This window comes from Stigmatopora argus, chromosome 13 (genome assembly GCF_051989625.1).
Source record: "Stigmatopora argus isolate UIUO_Sarg chromosome 13, RoL_Sarg_1.0, whole genome shotgun sequence".
NCBI lineage: Eukaryota > Metazoa > Chordata > Actinopteri > Syngnathiformes > Syngnathidae > Stigmatopora > Stigmatopora argus.
This window is the reverse complement of record NC_135399.1, coordinates 4,029,214-4,048,744: the sequence shown is the minus strand read 5'-3', so window position 1 is coordinate 4,048,744 and position 19,531 is coordinate 4,029,214. Positions and strand designations below refer to the sequence as shown.

Sequence of the window (19,531 nt, the reverse complement as noted above, 5' to 3'; positions counted from 1 at the left end):
TAGTCATTCTTCCGTTACAGTGAAATATCACTTCTTCTTCAGCGTGCAGTGCTACCAAATTCAGCGCCAAGGAAGTGAAGCATTTTTGTGTCCCTGGTCTTCCGCTTGCGAGTTTCAGCGTGGATTTTCACATTTTTCTGAACTTTTCTATACTTAAGCTAAAAACTGTGATCTACTCAGCCGCGAATGTCAAACCATCACAGTACATATAGTGTAAAGTTCAGGGCTTGCATTAATATTTACTTTTACTACAAATGAATATCAGCTCCAAAATCAGTTATCGCCCCCCCCCCCCCCCCCCCTTCTGAAAATCGGTATTGGTCCTGGAAAACCCATATTAGTCGATCTCTGGTGGACACGCTCATTTATTTATTTTAGACAAAAGTCACGTATGAGGAGGGATTTGTCAAAAATATTCTCCTAAATGCCTGAAAACGTGTGAAACGCAGATGCATTTGTGAGAATAGACATATCTCTCCCCACAGAAGTTGACCCGTTTAACCACGTGTTATTTAAAAAAAAAATCCTTAACACCAACGCCCTGATCAAGTTTTCCATGATTTTAAATATCACTGTACGATTATAGTAAACTAGTACATGGCAGTTTATCACGTGGGAGAGTATTATCATCAGGCATTATGCACGGTTACCATGCAGGGTCTTTGATATTTTTATTCAGGCAATGCTCAGGTTAGTCATGAGAGAGACTGTGCCGTGGGTCTTCTTCTCATTTCTGCTAGCTTAGTAAGCAAACACGTGTAATTTTTGGGTCAACATGGCCGATTTACAGATGAAGTTTATACGTAAGAAAATCCAAAAAAGAAACGATAAAAACAAAGAACGCAAACTACTCAAGAAGCAAGCAGAGGCGGAAGAATCTGGTAAATTAAGTTCATTGTCTCCATTGGATTTTTACTCCATTATTTCTAATCGCCAAAACGGCTCGACAAATGTTACGCGATACAGCAAAATGACTTGGCTCTTATATTTTCACAGCATAGTCGATTTATTAAACTAGCTCATTCCTAGTTCAGTTCACAATTTGCACATTTAGTAGTTATATTTATAATCTGAAACTTTGTCATTTATTCTCAAAATTATGGCGTTCAATTTTTTTTATGTTGCTGGGTACTACGGTACTTTGGCCAAACACAAGGTATTTATCGATAACAGGCGTTTCAAACTCATTTTTGTCGCGGCCAAATCGTAGACATGGTTCTCCTCGTTAGGCCGTCATGATTGCGAGTCCACCCAAAGCAGGGGTAGTCAAACCGGTCCTCGCGGGCCGCTGTGGGTGCAGGTTTTTGTTCCTACCGATCCATCACTGACACTTCAACCAATGAGATTTCTGCAGAAAACAAAAAGCACCTGACTGCAATCCACTGATTGCACTTGTAGGACACCACATTGGTGATAAGGTGGCCTCTTTATGGGTTGGAATGAAAACAAGCACCCACTGTGGCCCTTTGTGGAATAGTTTGAGGACCCCTGACATAAGGGTTTGTTCATATAATGACATCATACTTTTTAAGCGACAACAAACCGTAAAAACAACGCAATATTCAAAATGTTGCATGAGCCTGACCGCTTGACTGACTGGTTTCATTAACTGGTGTTGATCTTTTATATGCACAAAGTAGAAAACCAAGCTAATCAATTTTACATGGTTTGGTTTTCGACAAATGATTGCATGTTGCCTTTTAAGTGTTGCCCTTTCAATGTTTCCATCATGAAATGGGTGTCAGTCAAGGCGCACATAGACTCTTGTGGTTGTCTTACAGTTGAGAGGATTCACCACTGATTTCTCTGACCAGACCGACTGCAAGTACATGTTTTTGTGTCGTTACATGTACTGTATTTTCATGTCGATAAGTGCACTTAAAAGTTTAAAATTTTCTACAAAATCAATGATTCACCCAACTAGTCATTGTGCCTTTAGTTTGTACCAAATTAAAAATTCTGTAGATGTCGCTGTATGACTCTGACTGCTTGACTGACTGGGTGCATTACTTGCTGACACACTACTTGATTATACAGGGAAGATCTGAGGTGAATGGCAACAGAATGCAGGTGTGAAAGTGGGTGCAAGAAAACAGCATGTACAGTAATCCCTCAAATATCGCGGTTAATGTAGACATGGGCGATAATCGAAAAATCGTGAAGTAGGGTCACTATTATAACTACCTTGTTTTTCCTTCAGTGCTGAGTCCTAGTAGCAAGAGTGCTAGTTTCCTATTGTGGTTAATTCAATATTTCTTACAGTGAAAGCAACTGTTGTGCTGGAGAACGGCTCCCAAGTAGCATCAAAAGATGAAACTGAAGTCGTTCGGGACCAGAAGCAGGAAGACGGGTCAGTTGCCATTCCAACAGGTGTGCAAGGAAGCACTGCCAAGCAAAATAAAAAAACAAAAAGAAAGGTCCCTCCAGCTACAGAATCACCAGGTAACACAAATCTGAAGATGTAATTTAAATTGTGTCCACTGATTGCCATTGTTATTGTAATGGATGTTACCAACCTAAACATAGCTGAGAAAAAGCCCAAAACTCTACACGAATTAAATGAGGATGACGCTGGCGTTAAGATAGAGGAAGATGAGGACCTGGAGGAGGACGATGAACCTGAGCTACCATCTGGTTTGATGGGTAATTATGATTTTCCACTTATCCTTTTTTTTGGTACCACTAGGTCTAACTGAGCTAAAGGACAAGCTAAAACTCGTCCAGATTCAAGCTTTTTGAATACAAAACAAGTGATGATATTGTATTGCTAGTGTTTAAAACTAACAGATTGGATTTGGGAATTTTACATTTGATCTTTTATATGCACAAAATAGAAACCACCAAGGTTATCAATTTTACATGGTTTGGTTTTCGACAAATGATTGCATGTTGCCTTTAAGTGTTGCCCTTTCAATGTTTCCATCATGAAATGGGTGTCAGTCAAGGCACACATAGACTCTTGTGGTTGTCTTACAGTTGAGGTTTCACCACTGATTTCTCTGACCTGACTGACTGCAAGTACATGTTTTTATGTCGTTAGATGTACTGTATTTTCATGCCGATAGGGTGCACTTAAAAGTTTAAATTTTTCTACAAAATCGATGATACACCCAACTAGTCATTGTGCCTTTAGTTTGCTCTAAATTCAAAATTCTGTAGATGTCGCTGTATGACTCTGACTGCTTGACTAACTGGGTGCATTACAGTGGTACCTCATCATACGACCGCTCGTCATACAATATTCTCGTCTTACGACGAAAATTTCGATCGAATAATTCACCCGTGATGCGGTCAAAATTTTGTGACGCGACCAAGCCAGGTGGCCATGGCACTGTCTTTTTTGCATATCTTTCGTGTATAAAATATGTCTACAAGCACTGGGCGGACTTTGCATTTCCACACCCGTTTTTCCCCCCACTTAGTCTACATTTGCATACCAGGTAAACAACAATGGATCGGTAGAGTTTTGCAAAGAAAAGATCTGGAATATAATATACACTCGGTAATCAGACACGGGGAAGCGGCAAGTTCCAAACAACTCTTGATGCGTTTGTTTTGAAGGCTCCGGCGGAACGTCAGGGTGGGGTCAACCCGTTACAAAGGTAAAAAAGATTAAAACTAAATTAGAATTCAGTTTTGTGTGAAGTTACATTAAACGTTGAGTGTCTGTATATATTAATCCAAGTTAATTTAAATTTGTTTGTTCGTTTCCGAGTGCCGTGGATAAAGTCCCCCCGAACACCTCGCCCCGCCTCCGTGTGTACAGACGCTCCCCTACTTACTTACGAATGAGTTAGGTTCCGAGCGATTGTTCACAAGTTGAATTTGTTCGTAAGTTGCTCAGTGCTATATTTTGTATTATAATTTATGTGTAAGGCCTATATAAGTATATTGAAGGTTTATATAAGTGCATTTGTATGTTTAAGGCTTGTATAAGTAACATGCATTGGTTTGTACTGAAAAAAAAAAATTAATAAAATGGAGAAAATACATACAGTACTGTATACATACATGAGAGAGAGAGAGAGAGATTTACTAGAAACTGGCCGAAAGAAGCTATTTAATGACGATTGCAGTTTTCTTTTTTTCATCATAAATGATGCGGTAGCACTGTATGGCATCATTCAATTGATTTGCAAACTTTGTGCAACGTTCAATATTTGGGTCCTGCTGATCGATCTTTATGTTTATAAATGGTACTGACGGTCGAACGATTCAAGTTGTATTCTCGTGCAACGCCCACCACTTTCTCACGCGCATCAAGCTTTGTTATTATTGCCACTCATTTCAAATGAAATGGCTTGCCTCTTCCTTGCACCTCCCTCAATAGAAGCCTTTCACTTTTCACCAACCATATTGAATAATGGATCCACAAGATATTTAATGATAAAAATGAAAAAGGTTCTTTGCGCACTGGAGATACGTTCGCGCACTTCCGCACTGCAACGAACTGGGCAGAGGAAGGTGGATGCTGGGTGAGCTGAGCTCTCACAGCGGCAGGCGTCGGTATTAGCGGCGGAAAGAAGCACTACTCGGAAAAAGGCGCGCAATACAAAATCGAACTTACGAAATTTTTTCGACATAAGCGCAATTTGCAGACATGTTCATATGTACCGTTGTTCGTAACTCGAATGTTCGTAAGTAGGGGAGCGTCTGTATGTCGCTGTCGATATCCCCGGCGAAATGTGTCTAATTTTACTTCTATTAAACACATTTTAACAGAGGTTAATGAGGCAGATGTTTAATGACCTAATCGCCGAGCACCACGAAGAACTCATGACACAGGATTTAATCGACCTACAGGAGAGTGAACATTTGTTGCCGGAACTCGGTAGCGCTGAGGCGGTGGAGGAGGCGGGGCCCCTGGCTACAAAAGATATTAAAGACATGCTCGCTAAGTGGCAAGAGGTTTCAGATTTTATAGAAAAGACTCACCCTGACAAGCTGGCAAGTGGTCGCGCATTATCGTATTGTGATGACATTTGTATGCAACATTATCGAAATAATTTGAAGGGTAGACAAAAACAAACAACTCTTGATGCCTTCGTTTTGAAGACCACTCCAGGTGGTGTCAACCCGTAGAACTACGTAAGGTAAAAAAGATTACAACAAATTTAGAATTCAGTTTTGTTTGAAGTTACATTAAACGTTGAGTGTCTGTATATAGTTATCCAAGTTAATTTAAATTTGTTTGTTCGTTTACGAGTGCATTGTTGCGTGGATAAAGTCCCCCCGAACACCCCCCCCGCCTCCGTGTATGCCGCTGTCTCTACCCTCCGCGAAATGTGTCTAATTTTACTCCTATTAAACACATTATTACTATCAAACCACTCGTTATTTATTACTTTGTCAATATATGGCGAATTATAAGAAATAAAACATTTTTTCCAACCAAATATCCTGTTTTTCCTAGCCTAACATACGCTACCAGCTAGCATAACATACGCTACCAGCTAGCGTAACATACGCTAGCAGCTAGCATAACATAGGTACGCTAGCGGCTAGCATAACAAACACTAGCCTAGTGTCATGCTAGCGCCTTTTCCGACCAGGCGCCCTATGTATTGACAAAAAAACTGAAAACATATCCGCAACTGAGACTGCCCTATCAGTTTTATAGGTGTGAAAATACGGTACCCTATTTTCACATATATGTTTTCACGGATATGTTTTCAGTTTTTTTGTCAATACATAGGGCGCCTGGTCGGAAAAGGCGCTAGCATGACAGGCGCACTAAAGTCTTAAATTTTCTCCAAAATAGACAGGGCGCCTTATAATGCGGAGCGCTGTGTGTAAGCTACAAAGCTTGACTGGGAGCACTTCTTGCCGACACGCTTCTTGTATAGAGAGAAGGCGGACGTGGGTGGGGTCAGACGCTAAAGGCACGCCCCTACTAGGTACCCGTATATAGTGTGGGCATGTGTTCATGGCAAAACAATTTCGGTTTGGTTTTTAAGGCCCCCCGAAAAAGATTAATACAAATAGACACGCTTACGAAGCTCAGTTCAAACTTCAAGCCATCAATTATGCAGGGGAACATGGGAATAGAGCAGCCGCGAGGGAATTTTAGATCAACGAATCCATGGTTAGAAAATGGAGGAAGCAGGAGAACGAGCTTCGCCAAGTCAAGAAGAAGAAGCTGAGTTGATTTGCGGGTGCCCATCTCGCAGCAGCGGTGATAAACCAAGTCACGAAAATGAACTCTGAGCTTGCCGTCATTCCCGGAGGCTTAACTAAAGAACTCCAACCGCTGGACATTGGCATAAACACGGCGTTCAAAGCAAAGTTGCGAGTGGCATGGGAACAATGGATGATAGATAGCGAACACAGCTTTACAAAGGGTGGCAGGCAGCGCCGGGCTAGTTACGCCACTATTTGCGAATGGACTGTGGCCGCTTGGACGAGTGTGTCTGCTTGCACTGTTATTCGAGCTTTTGTCAAAGCTGGCATCATTTCTGTTGAGCCACATGGCAATGTGAGTGACTCTGACCATCAAGAGAGGGAACCCGGCGTTTTTGATGAATCATTTGGACAATTGTTCAATTCGGACACAGAAAATGAGGACTTTGATGGATTTGTGGGTGATGATTGATCAAAAAACGTGAGTACATTGTAAAATGGCTAAATAAAGTACAACCGAACAACCGTTTTGCTTCCCTTGCCTGGCTGCGTGTTTTGGAGCGGTGCGTCTTGTGTGTGTCAAATACAGAAATAGCACTCATTACTGACACTGCGCCTTTAAATGCGGTGCGCCATATACTCGTGAAAATACGGTACTTATTTTTGTGACCACTTATTCATGTTGACTACTTGTTCATGTTGGCTCCTTTTTTATGTTGACTACTTATTTATTACTTAATTATTGATTATTTATTTGTGCACTTGATGGTGAAGCTTTAAATCTCATTATACTTTTATAATGACAATAAAGGCATTCAATTCAATTCAGCATGTTGAGTTTTGGCGTGCACACACACTCCCATATGTTGCGCACATTAAGCCGAACATCCTCGCGTATGGGTTAAATACAGAAATGGCACCCACAGCTGAAACAGGGCCTTTTAAGTCGGTGTGCCTTAGAGCTGTGCAAATACGGCAATTGAAATGGAATTTAAAATTCTAAACTATTCTTTAATTTCAGGAGCGTTTGAGGACACATCTTTTGCTTCTCTCGCTGAAATGGTGAGTGAAAGCACGTTGAAAGGAGTGAAGGAGATGGGCTTTGAACACATGACTGAGATTCAGCACAAAAGCATTCGCCCTTTGCTGGAAGGAAGGTGGGCAACCGTTACTTGAACGTTTACTCGTTGCCAAATTGATAATACAAGTGAGATTTGTGATGTCTATTTGTCTGCCCAGATACTCTATAACAGGGGTGGCGAACAGGTTAAATACTGAGCAAAAAATTTAAACTGAGTTAAAGAGCCACACCACGCAGTGAACTGCCAAAACAGACACACACACACACACAATTAAAATCATATTATTCACCATAACACTTTCTTCTCCTTACTTATTTGTTTTTAATGGGCCCTGATGAATTTGAGTGTTTTAAGAGGGGATAAAAATAAGAGAAATATGAAACAAGGCAAAGAGCCACAGTATAAAGAAAACATGATAAGAAGCATTTATCTTGGCTGGGAGCCACACGGCTTGAGAGCCCCGTGTTCGCCACCCATTCTCTATAGGTTTTCTAAATCGAACCAATATTTTGTTGATTTGTTGTTTTTGAAGAGATGTACTTGCTGCTGCTAAAACAGGAAGTGGTAAAACCCTGGCCTTCCTAATCCCATCCATAGAGCTCATCTACAAACTCAAGTTTATGCCCAGAAATGGTAAGCACTACTCCAATTTGGAATATTGCACATTCATAAGGATTTCCATCCTGTGTGTACCTGTATGTGTCTTTCCATCTTAGTCAGTAGTTTTGATGTGTCCTCTGTGTCTCAGGCACTGGTGTAGTGATTCTTTCACCAACTCGCGAGTTGGCAATGCAGACGTACGGTGTGCTGAAAGAACTGTTGACGCACCACGTGCACACGTATGGCCTCATAATGGGAGGCAGTAACAGATCAGCAGAGGCCCAAAAACTGGCCAATGGTGTCAATATCCTGGTGGCAACACCAGGCCGTTTGCTGGATCATCTCCAGGTATGCTGGGGTTTTGGGATTTTTTGTTTTTGTGAAGACCAGTTATTTATAGGTACGTTCTAAATTGATTACACTATTGAAGAATAATTTAGGGTTAAGCATGGATGATAAGACAATTTAGGAGAATGGAAAGTCACGATTTGCTTTGACAAAGCTGGCTATGACTGCTGAAGACCCCTGCATGGTAGGACAAGTTTGGTGAATATATATTAAAGTACAGCCAAGTTATAGCACCTTATGTTATGGGTAAAACATGGCAAGGGTTGTTTTCAACTTCTTCTAGAGACCCCTCCACTTTCACTAAAACGCTATTTTGTTGATGGCCGACCCAGATCACAGTGTTAAGTCTCCCCACGTCGAGGTTTGAGGCCACTAAGGCATTTGGCCTTAGAGGGGTATCCCGTCGTGTAAAAGAATGATTTTTGCTACCACTAAGTGGCGCTAGGCTGTGTTGGGGCAGGGCACTTGTCAAACCATACAATAAAACACAGGGCGCTGGGATTTATTAATGCTTTAATGAGTTTGGCACGTTGCCAAATTCATGTTGAACATTGACTATCCCTAAAGGCCCCATGTGTGAAAACTCAGCATTTTAATAACTTAAAATCACCCAAGTCTCATGAACACACTACCAATTTGAGGCCCATAGGTGAAACGCCCCTAGGACGAGTCAAATGCGGACCCAAAAATGGCCGAAATCATAAATTTTTCTGACTTCCTTTTAGGTTTGGCATATGGCTGCCAGAGACTTTTTTGTGCAGTTTGGGCCAAAGTATCGACTCGCCGAATTTCATAGCTCTAGGTTGGAAAAAAAGGGAATAGAAAGGAGGGTTTGACAACTTTGGGGTGGCGCTGTTGAGCCACTTTTTGTGCGATTTTCAAAACACTGCCGGCATATCGAAATTTTCGCCAAGATCTATAGATCATCAATACTGGTTAACATTGGGGTACTCCAAAATTGCCCTGAAAAAATAATGGAAAATCCTTAGAATTACAATAGAGCCCTTTGCACGCAGCGGTGGTGTTCCTGCCCTAATTAAAGATGCTGCTTCCACACAAAATAAACCATAAGGATTATAATTGTAACTCACCTGTCCTTAAACCTAATGATGATTTCAATATCCGTAGAACACACCTGGCTTTATGTTCAAGAACTTGCAGTGTTTGATTATTGACGAAGCTGATCGCATCTTGGAGGTTGGCTTTGAGGAAGAACTGAAGCAGATCATAAAGCTTCTGCCAAGTATGTTTTATTTTTTTTCTAATGTATTTGTTTGCTTGTTTTTGTTATTGTGCTGGCATCCACTGTATTGTACAACTCCCTATCTTAGACAGTCCCACTTGCAACTATATTTTAGTTTTAGCCATCACTTTTTACTTTGCTTATATTTTTTTAATATTTTCCCCTTGCCAAAATATATTTAAAAAAACGGATTAGGTTATGAAAGGCATTTTTTTTAAGAAAAAGCTTGGTGCAAAGAAGGCTTTTACGATATCGACAGGAGGGCCACCAATTGTAGTGGAGTGGCTGTGTTTACAAAATCTAGTACGGTCAAAATAATAATAGCTTTCTTCAAGGGATTATGACCCACTAAAAAGCGCTGGTTTGGTAATTTCACATTTCTTAAATTCTTTCTTAAAAAAATAAATAAAACCAGTCATCTGAAAAATTATATCAGAATTTTTTTATTTCAAACATCTTGAGAGCAAGTAGAGCTGGGCGATATAAAAATTATCACGATAAAAAAAATTCAGTTTACCGATAATTATCACGAAAACCATCATTTTTGTTTCAAATTTGATTCAAACATCTGTGAATAAGTAAATAAATTACTTTCCTCCTCATTCAGATATGAAATTAACTATGTTACATTACTTTATAAGAGTGCATTCAGCCAAAGCACCTTGTCTGTCTGCCACACATACCTGGAACTCCATACCAAATAACATAGGTGAACTCCCGCCTCTTAATCTCTTCGCCAATCATCTTAAAGCCTGGCTGTTCGATCAACAAAATTGCGATCACGACACTGTCTAAAACTGCTGTGTGCGTGCGTGCGTGTACAGTCATCCCTCAAATATTGCGGTTAATGTAGACCAGACATGCCTGCAATGATCGATAAATCGCAAAGTAGGGTCACCCCTACCTTTTTTTCTTCTTCTTCGGTGCTTAGTCCTAGTAGCAAGCGTAAAACAGGGAAGTGGTTCTGCTTGCGAGTTTCACGGTGGATTTTCACTTAATTTTTTTTTATTTTGATTGATAGCAGAAAAAATATCGCAAAGAAGTGAAGTAGCAAAATCGAGGAAAGACTATGTCTAGTATTTGTCATTGTTTATCTTCAACCTACACAAGGGATTAAAGATGGAAATTAGCCCTTGGCTACAATCTCATATATTTACATATGTTCATTATCATTAATATGAATATGTTCATTAATGTGTGCTGTCCCTTAATTAAAAAAAATTGAACGCTACTCAATGTCATGAAAAGAGAATATGATTATTTTTGTTGTTCTGCAATATAAATAAGACAACTCCCTCCTTACACTATGAAATAAAGTAAAGAATAAAACCTGCATAAATTTTGACAGGCGTCTTTATTTTTTTTTAGATAAATTTCCCTTTGATTATTGCACCTATACTATGGTATTTAATTTCCACCACTGGCACAGAATTTAATTTCATTGGTTTAGAAGAAACTAGGCTAAAGTGCAATAGCGTTTAGATACGACAACACTATTACCTAATGCTACTGTGGAAGATTGCATGTGATTAGGCGTTTGTGTAGCTAATCTATGAGGACATAATTTAAGCACATTCGAGCAAGCATATTTTGGCTGTGGGGAACCCGTTGATCCTACCGTCTGCTAATTTGGGTATTGTTGTGTCTTTTCTGTAGAGAAAAGACAGACCATGCTATTTTCAGCTACACAGACTCGTAAAGTGGAGGACTTGGCTCGTATTTCGCTGAAGAAAGAGCCACTCTATGTTGGGGTGGATGACAACAAGGACAACGCCACTGTAGATGGTTTAGAGCAGGTATGTTGATGGCAGTATTGTGTGCGGTTCTGAGGGGACTGCTTTTCCACAATGTAATCTCTTTGCTACAGGGCTACGTCGTGTGCCCGTCGGAGAAGCGATTCCTGTTGCTCTTCACCTTCCTGAAGAAGAACCGCAAGAAGAAGCTCATGGTCTTCTTCTCCTCCTGCATGTCAGTCAAATTCCACTATGAGCTCCTCAACTATATCGACTTACCTGTACTGGCCATTCATGTAAGAGTTGACTAACATTTGCATTCTTAACTTGGCCAATCAATCGCAGTTGCTGATTTTTTCAATTCCCATTTTTCCAATACGTAGGGCAAGCAAAAGCAGACCAAACGCACCACCACCTTCTTCCAGTTTTGCAATGCAGACACTGGCATTCTACTCTGCACTGACGTGGCAGCGCGAGGATTGGACATTCCGGAAGTGGACTGGATTGTCCAGTTCGATCCCCCAGATGACCCCAAGGTCTTTTGATGAGTATTGTACTTCTCTTATTCATTAATTTATCTTCGGTGGGGGGTGTTTAGGTTTGCGTTGGATGATTAGCTTTTAGGTTTTTGATTTAATGGTGTTGATTGCAACTGACGAGTGTGAAAGATGTTGAACAGTCCTTCAGACTAATGTTGAAGATTTTGTAGCAGCAAATCATGTGGAGTGTTCTCATCTTATCTCACACACAAGCACACCCCTGAAAAGTGAAGTGTCTTTTTAGAGGGGTAATTAAGAATGGCCCCTAAACACAGGTGTAAGGCAACCACGCCTTAGATCACGTGTCAAAATTAATCCAGAAAGGGTCATCAGTCGGCTCTTTCTGTAATGAGTTTGACATCAATGCCTTAGATCAGGGGTGGCCAAGTCCGGTCCTCGAGAGCCCCTATCCAGTCTGTTTTCCATATATCCCTCCTTTACCACACCTGAATCAAGTGATCAACTCATCAGCAAGCTCTCCAGAAGCTTCATATCGATCCAGAATATTTGAATCAGGTGTGTTGGTGGAGGGAGATATGGAAAACAGACCGGATAGGTAGGGGCTTTTGAGGACCGGACTTGGCCACCCCTGCCTCAGATCATAGGTGTCAAACTCATTCCATTTATGTATACATGCCGTTTTATTAAGTGCAGAATTAGCAAATTTTCATGAGTATGATGCTTTTATGTGAAGAAAATATCTTATTTTCATTAGATACCGGTGTGGAAAAATCTCAGGAGTAAATGCACAATTAGTGATACACCCTAACATTGTACTTTGTGTCTTCATCAAGTTCCTGCAAACCAAAACAGTAATGTTTACTCTCTGCCCACAGGAGTACATCCACCGAGTGGGTAGAACAGCTCGGGGCATCAATGGCAGAGGCCATGCACTCCTGATCCTCCGACCAGAGGAACTTGGATTCCTGCGATTCCTCAAGCAAGCTAAGGTATATATTTCCTGATCGTTTTCACGAGAGAGTAGAATATAACATACCATGTTCTCCAGGTCCCCCTGAGTGAATTTGAATTTTCATGGAGTAAAATCTCAGATATCCAGTCCCAGGTAAAAATGCATTATATTGCTATTACATGAACTACTCAGATATTCAATGGTGCTCTGTTCTGTTGAATTATTTTTTGCTATTAGATGGAGAAACTGATTGAGAAGAACTACTACCTTCACAAGTCGGCCCAAGAGGCGTACAAGTCTTATGTGAGGGCTTATGACTCTCACTCGCTCAAACAGATCTACAGTGTCAAGACACTCAACCTCCTCATGGTGGCTTTGTCTTTTGGTTTCAAAGTCCCGCCCTACGTCGATCTCAGTATCCTTTTCTCTAATTTGACAGAGATATCTTTGGTAATACAGAGCTGCCAACTTCTCCCGAATTTCCGGAGTATACTCGAGACAAGCAACACAAACTCCGGGACTCCTGACAACCTCCCTAAAAGGAAATCCCCAAAAATTTCACTTTAATTTTTTTAAGCAACTATTTTGGAAAAGTACCCAATTTCCAATATAAAGCCCTTCGAAATTTACACCATTGCTACACCTTCCGCCATCTTGATTCAACTGCACTGTAAACCGGATGAATTCGGTAACAGTCCATTGTGAATCATCCGAGTTACAAGTTCTGTCCAATAATTCGTCTTGTGCGACTTCACTGTGGCAATCGATTCGAAATCAATTGCATAGGTAGCCTCTATCACTTTTTTAACATTTATTTTATTTTTTTTATAACGGAAGTAAGTATTATTAAGGCTCACTAAACCACCAGTCTTTTGTCTTGAAACAAATCCTATCATTTCCGGGGTTGTCCTAATGGAAGTAGGAATACATAGCACTGGTAAATTTTATCACTATTCCTGCTCGGGTTAAACGCAAAATAGATGGCAATTTGGGTGAAACTTCTAAGAAGAAACCCAGACACTCGTGGAAGTTTATTGGTTCGTATACGAAGAAATATCCCATGTTGAAGTCATCTCCTAAAGGACCGACATTTGCACTTGGCACAACATGCAAGTGTGGGTTAGGGACCAGCTGGAAAAACTTATGTTAATGTTGTGGAAATTTGAATTTGCCAATGAATGATCAACAAATTATATTTTGTTCACTTTTTATATTTATTTTCATTATGCTGTACTTTTTCAATAGTTAACAAAACACAATTTCAATTGATGTAAAACATGATAGTAACAGTTTGATTTAAATTGTCCTGTTTTTTAAAATACATTTTATATCGATTTTGCGCGAATCACATTCACCCCTGATGAAAACATAAAACTCTGGCAATGGTACAAGGGTACTCTTGAAATGGGGTAGACATAGGTTGGCAGCTCTTGTAATAGTTTAGAAATCTGTTCTAATCTTGAAACAGCGTGGCTGGCTGTGGTTGTTTGTGTCCTTGTGCTTGGAAGACTGAATCTGACATTTGCAACAGGTTGGTAATGTAATTGGGGAAGTATTCTCAGTTGTCTTACTGGGTTTATTTAAGTATTAAAAACAGAAAAGGTGTGCAAGGATAATTTCAACATGCTTATGTTGCACAGCTTGGGGGTGAAGAAAGAACAAATTGTTTAAACACTGCTTTCCTTAACCCGACTTTTCTCTTCAGACGTCCACGGCGGTAAAGGTTCAAGGTTGCAAAAGCGAGGCGGCGGCGGTGGTTTTGGTTACCAGCAATCCAAGAGCGTGCACAAGTCCAAAATCTTTAAGCACGTCAACAAAGGACGCAATGACAACAGGCAGTTCTCTCATTAATCGAATGATCAGAATTCCTGCACTGATTGTCAGAATATATAGTATAAATATATTATGCTCTCTTGCGTCATATGGGCTGAAGCTAGTATATAGGTTCATCTCTTTTCTTTCATCTGTATGAATTGTATAATGTGGCTATAAACTTTCTTGGATTTTTTTTATATAGCTGTAGACTTATGATTCTGTGACCAAACTTTTGCCCACAAAAAGTGGTGTACATTGGGCTGAAATAATGAATCTCAAATGAAGTTTATTGTTGAAAATGACTATTTATTGTGCTTCTGACATCCATCACAGAAAAGGCACTGTTTTATTAGAAAAATAATCAAGCTTACACCATAGCAATGGAGAAATTCCAGCGGATGATTAAAGCTAATTAGTAACCTGTCTATAATTTTTCAGATAAACTGAAAAGTTCACCAAATGAAATTTTATGGAACAGGGTTTCTAACATGAGACACAAATTCTGGCATATTCCACACTATACTATACAAAATTTAAATATGCTGTAATACTTTTGTAAAGGTCCTCAGTGCTGTATACTATACAGATAAGAAATGACCCCTGCACTCACTTATTGCAAACTTATTTTAATAACTGCATGTCGTCCCTTTTAACCCTGTATACATAATCTATTGCATTTATTTTCCCATTCATTCTTGCTTAAGGAATAATTTGCCATGAATTCAACTTCACATGCATTTTACATTTCAGTAATTACAATATCAGCGCACACATTTTGGAGTAGTTCTGATCACAGATCAAGTGTCCCTCCCCCTTAGCTTTGGCAAATAAAATTTCTAAAATTAGTCTTCTCTTCACTAATAACTGTTCTAACTGTGCCACAGCTTCTAGTCTTGTAAGTAGCACGTGTGATGACAATCACAGCCCTGAAGTATACTGTCATTTAGGATTGTGCAAACTCTACCACAAAGGCCTGCAGTGGGTTCATGTTTTTCTTAACCGATCTGGTGTCTTCCAACTGTATACAGTTGACTGCAATTGGGTGCTGTTGCTTCAGCAGAAACATCATTGGCTAAACCAGGGGTCTTCAAGCTATTCAAAGGGCCACCGTCAGTGTGGAATTTCATTCCAACCAAATGAGTTGACACTTTTTCACCAATGTAGTGTTTTACAAGTAATTGTAATCAATTGATTGCAGCCCATGGATTGGTTGGAACAAAAACCAGGACACCCAGTGGCCCTTGTGGACCCGTTTGGAGACCCCTGTGCCGTGAAACTACTGGCTCAGTTGGAACAAAAACTTGCACTTTCAGTGGCCCTTATGGACTGGTTTGGACACTTGTACCCCGATGGCTACATGTAGCACCTGAAGTCATTCCTGTGTAGGTCTTGTGCCACACTAAGTTCACAGATTATCTTGGGAAAAGGGAAAAAAATGAGTCAATGTAGAACCATTTTTTAAAGCAAGACTTTAAAATGTTGCCATGCAGTGTTAAACCACAATGCCATACACTAGAAACATTAGCAAATCTGAAGGGTGTGCAACATCTTAAGCGCTTTTAATGTTTCACAATCATCGCAGAAGTTAGCATCAAAGCAATTTTGTTGTTTTTTACATTTTGTGTAAAAGCCTTGACATGCAGACACCCAAACTTGAATGCACATAGGATAGGAAGAAAAGCAGCAGCCCAGTGCCGACCTTAGGGATCGACTGTGGTTGGGTGAGGTGGACGTGAGACCCCCCAGGAGATACCATAAACTTTTTTCTCTATACCTATCAGGAAGAGGGTGCATTCAAGATGACATACTAGTAATCAAAGAGCCCCACTTAAAAGCTGATTTATTTTCAGGTTATAAAAAAATGCTTTACCCTTGTGACAGTCGTCTGTTTCTGAGGTCTCCCAGTTCATTGATCTTTGGACAGCCTTCTTCCATCGAGCAAAACGGAATTCACTCTCTGAGAGTTTTTACATGTCTGTTGAGCTGTGGAATTGTTCATGTCTTTTTGTGCTAGCATTGGCTTTCTTACCATCAAAGTTTATCTGAGGCTCGTACTTTTCTGAGATGATCTGAGGAAGATAACTCGGCTTCAGGTTCCATACGTTCACTCCCTCTGCAGCCCCAGCTGCCATAGCTGCACCTAGAGCTGTTGTCTCCACCATGGAGGGTTTCACTGGATGACAACCAGAAGAAAAAAAAGAAGTACCTTAACTCACACAACCATTTATTTCAGTGCTATTTGAGATCACTATAGTTTAAATCAAATTAATGACGATTCATTGCCACTAACATCATATGCCAATATTCCGTGATGAGATTTCTATTGGATTCAAGGGCCACCGATTGGTTTAATACGATATACAGGGCTGCAACTACTCCGGAATTTCAGGAGTTTCTCCGAAAATGCAACGCAAACTCCGATACTCCGGACGACCTCCCTAAACTCCAGAAATCCCCCAAAATGTTAATGTAAAAGTACCAAATTTTCAATTAAAATCCCTCGAAATTCACACCATCACCACGGCTTCCGCCATCTTGATTCAACTGCACTGTAAGCCGGAAGAATTTGGTAACACGAATGCATTGTGAATCATCCGAGTTGCAAGTTCTGACACATGATTTGACTTCTGCGACCTCAGCGTGGCAATCGATTCGGATTAATATCTATGAATGGGCGGCCTGGCAGATGAGTGGTTCGCGCGTCCGTCTCAGCAAAAAAAAAAAGGGATTTAATTTTGTGCGCTCCATATGATTTGCTGTGCGCAGACATTGACTGTGAGTACAATGAAATTCACCTCAGGAAAATGTCAGAACTGTGAGGTGCAAATGCTAACCTATGCAGCCTTTTAATATTAATAATACTATTTTAGGTCTACTGTGCTGGACGCTCTCCCTCATACCGACAGCTACACCAAGGATGTCGGCCTGAAGCTGCATCAGTAATCGGTTGGCTGTCATGCCTCCATCCACCTTCAGCTGTACCAGAGGGACACCACTGTCCTTGTTCATGGCATCAAGAATCTGAAAAGAGAGGCACTCTTTGTTACAGGCAAGTGTAGAAATCGCCTGAATCTTTATATCAGTGACATTTTTGCATGCATATTTGAATATCTTCTTGGAAAGCTATCTAGGTGGATGAGTGGTTAGCACATCAGCCTCTTCGTGCTGAGGATAAGGGTTCAATCCCAAGCTTGGACCTTCCTGTGTGGAATTTGAAAATTAGGTGAGGGATTTCTCTGGGTACTCTGGTTAACTCCCACATCCCCAAATCATGTAGGCTGCGCACTAAAATGCCCCTAGGTAGGAGTGTGAGTGTGGATTGTTGTCTCTTTGTAGTCTGAAACTGAAATGGAGATTTAATTTTGAGGTCATGAAATCAATGTAAAGTATTTTTGTGATAATTTGATCATGGTTTAGCCTAATTAATTCATAGTTGCAGAGTTTATATGCTTTAGAGTGAAAGAACAGTGACATTTTGGGGTCTGTCGAATCCATTTTTACCATTAATGACAATGGGGTCAGGACCTGAACATCATACAAAGGCTTATTTTAAAAGATTTACTATAATTTTTCAACGTGTCTCAATTATTTGATGGCCACAATGGTTTCTGGCCTTCCAAAAATGTGGGTGTGTCTAAAATTTCATCGTCAAAATAAATGTAATAAGTGAAAACATTACATATTTCTATTCTATTCTAAGCTAGACTCAACTGCTTCCTAAAACGTAAACACCTCAACGTAACTTACACGTCTCGTCCTTGGGAACTCAATATAATCTTCCTGTTTGAGCATGTTAAAAAAATAATATAAATACTTTAGTTTTAAGGTGCTAAATCCGGTCTGCACAGTGTTTGATGAAATTGTACACTTTCTTTGGATAAGTATGACAAGCATAATCCATTACATAGGAACAATATAGTGTTCAAACAGGAAGCATAATGTATGGTCAAATATCTTTTACTCTGGTCCTTGCCAACAGTACTATAATGGCATCTTCTCACCTCCCTTGTTTGAAAACAAACAGCCTCGAGAGAAGCAAAAGCCAAATGGCTCTTGTTGGTGAATTGTGTTAGGCCACAGATGATCCTGAAAAATAAAGAACAAGGATTAGCACCAAATTACAACTGACAGACAAATTTGTCTGTTTTGAAAAAGAAAGCTTTTTCTACTCAAAATTCAGGGTCAAATGATAGTAAGCTCTGCTCACCCTCGTGCACTTGGCTCCCAATATGGAGCATAAAGCCCAGAAAAAGCAGGCACAAAGTAACAGCCATGAGATGTCCCTGCAGACGCAGCTAATTGCTCTAGAATTAAGGTAAAGGAAAAGACATGACTGTTAGGGCATGTTTTTCTTAGATACAAAGAAAGAGTTGGTGACAATGAGGCAACCCACCAATCTCTGCAAATGATTTCACTATGCCCATATTATCTTTGAGCCAACGAACTACAGCCCCAGCAATGGCCACTGAGCCCTGCCAGGAAAAGATAAACCAGTCAAATGAGTAGTCCTCTGTTTCAAAAGAAAGTACATCAGAACACAGTGGTACCTCGAGATACGAGCTTAATTCGTTCCGGGACTGAGCTCGTATGTCGATTTACTCGTAACTCAAATGCTCGTAACTCAAATGAACGTTTCCCATAGAAATGAACTAAAAACAAATTAATTCGTTCCACCCCTCTGAAAAAACACCAAAAACAGGATATTGGATTGGAAAAAACATTTTGTTCTAATTCGCCATCTATTAACAAAGTAACAAATAACTAGTGGTTTAATAGTACTAAAATGTGTTTTTGCATGGCAACGCGCTCGTAACATAACATAAACAAATTTAAATGAACTTGGATTACGATGCAGACACACAAAAATAAGTTTAATCTAACCTTACACTAAACTTAATACTAATTTTGTTTTAAATTTTGATACCTTTCTTCTCCGGGTTGGCTCTATTTGCCCCGCCTCCACCCTGACTTTCAGATGCCACCTATCAAAGGTTGTTTGCTTTTGTATTCCCTCCAAAATATTCCGAAAATGATGCACACAAATGTCTTCACAATAGGATAACACACGACCACTTGCCAACGAGAAGTAGTATATACTCTGAACACTGAAAAAATGCTACACTCCGCTCAGTGCTCGT

General features: G+C 40.1%; 2 protein-coding genes across 3 annotated transcripts in view; one reads left to right on the top strand and one right to left on the bottom strand.

Moving 5' to 3' along the window:
- Window positions 1-661: 661 nt before the first annotated feature.
- On the top strand, window positions 662-15,238 carry ddx18 (DEAD (Asp-Glu-Ala-Asp) box polypeptide 18). The gene is made up of 14 exons (XM_077617458.1): window positions 662-881; window positions 2,263-2,442; window positions 2,527-2,643; window positions 7,142-7,277; window positions 7,735-7,835; window positions 7,951-8,150; window positions 9,279-9,393; window positions 11,050-11,189; window positions 11,261-11,422; window positions 11,510-11,662; window positions 12,502-12,615; window positions 12,675-12,731; window positions 12,816-12,993; window positions 14,284-15,238. Exons 1-14 carry the CDS (start codon window positions 776-778, stop codon window positions 14,427-14,429), a joined length of 1,905 nt encoding a protein of 634 aa, XP_077473584.1. The 5' UTR covers window positions 662-775; the 3' UTR covers window positions 14,430-15,238.
- Window positions 15,004-19,531, bottom strand: part of LOC144087130 (glycerol kinase-like) — a 20,239-nt gene continuing 15,711 nt past the window's right edge. For both annotated transcript variants that reach the window (XM_077617459.1, XM_077617460.1), the window contains exons 13-20: window positions 18,787-18,865; window positions 18,601-18,697; window positions 18,395-18,479; window positions 17,294-17,414; window positions 16,423-16,566; window positions 16,264-16,350; window positions 16,093-16,167; window positions 15,004-15,809 (exon numbers count right to left, since the gene is read on the bottom strand). In XM_077617459.1, coding sequence (XP_077473585.1) covers window positions 16,094-16,167; window positions 16,264-16,350; window positions 16,423-16,566; window positions 17,294-17,414; window positions 18,395-18,479; window positions 18,601-18,697; window positions 18,787-18,865 — 687 coding nt within the window. In that variant the 3' untranslated portion in view covers window positions 15,004-15,809; window position 16,093. The remainder of the gene's footprint in view (window positions 15,810-16,092; window positions 16,168-16,263; window positions 16,351-16,422; window positions 16,567-17,293; window positions 17,415-18,394; window positions 18,480-18,600; window positions 18,698-18,786; window positions 18,866-19,531) is intronic.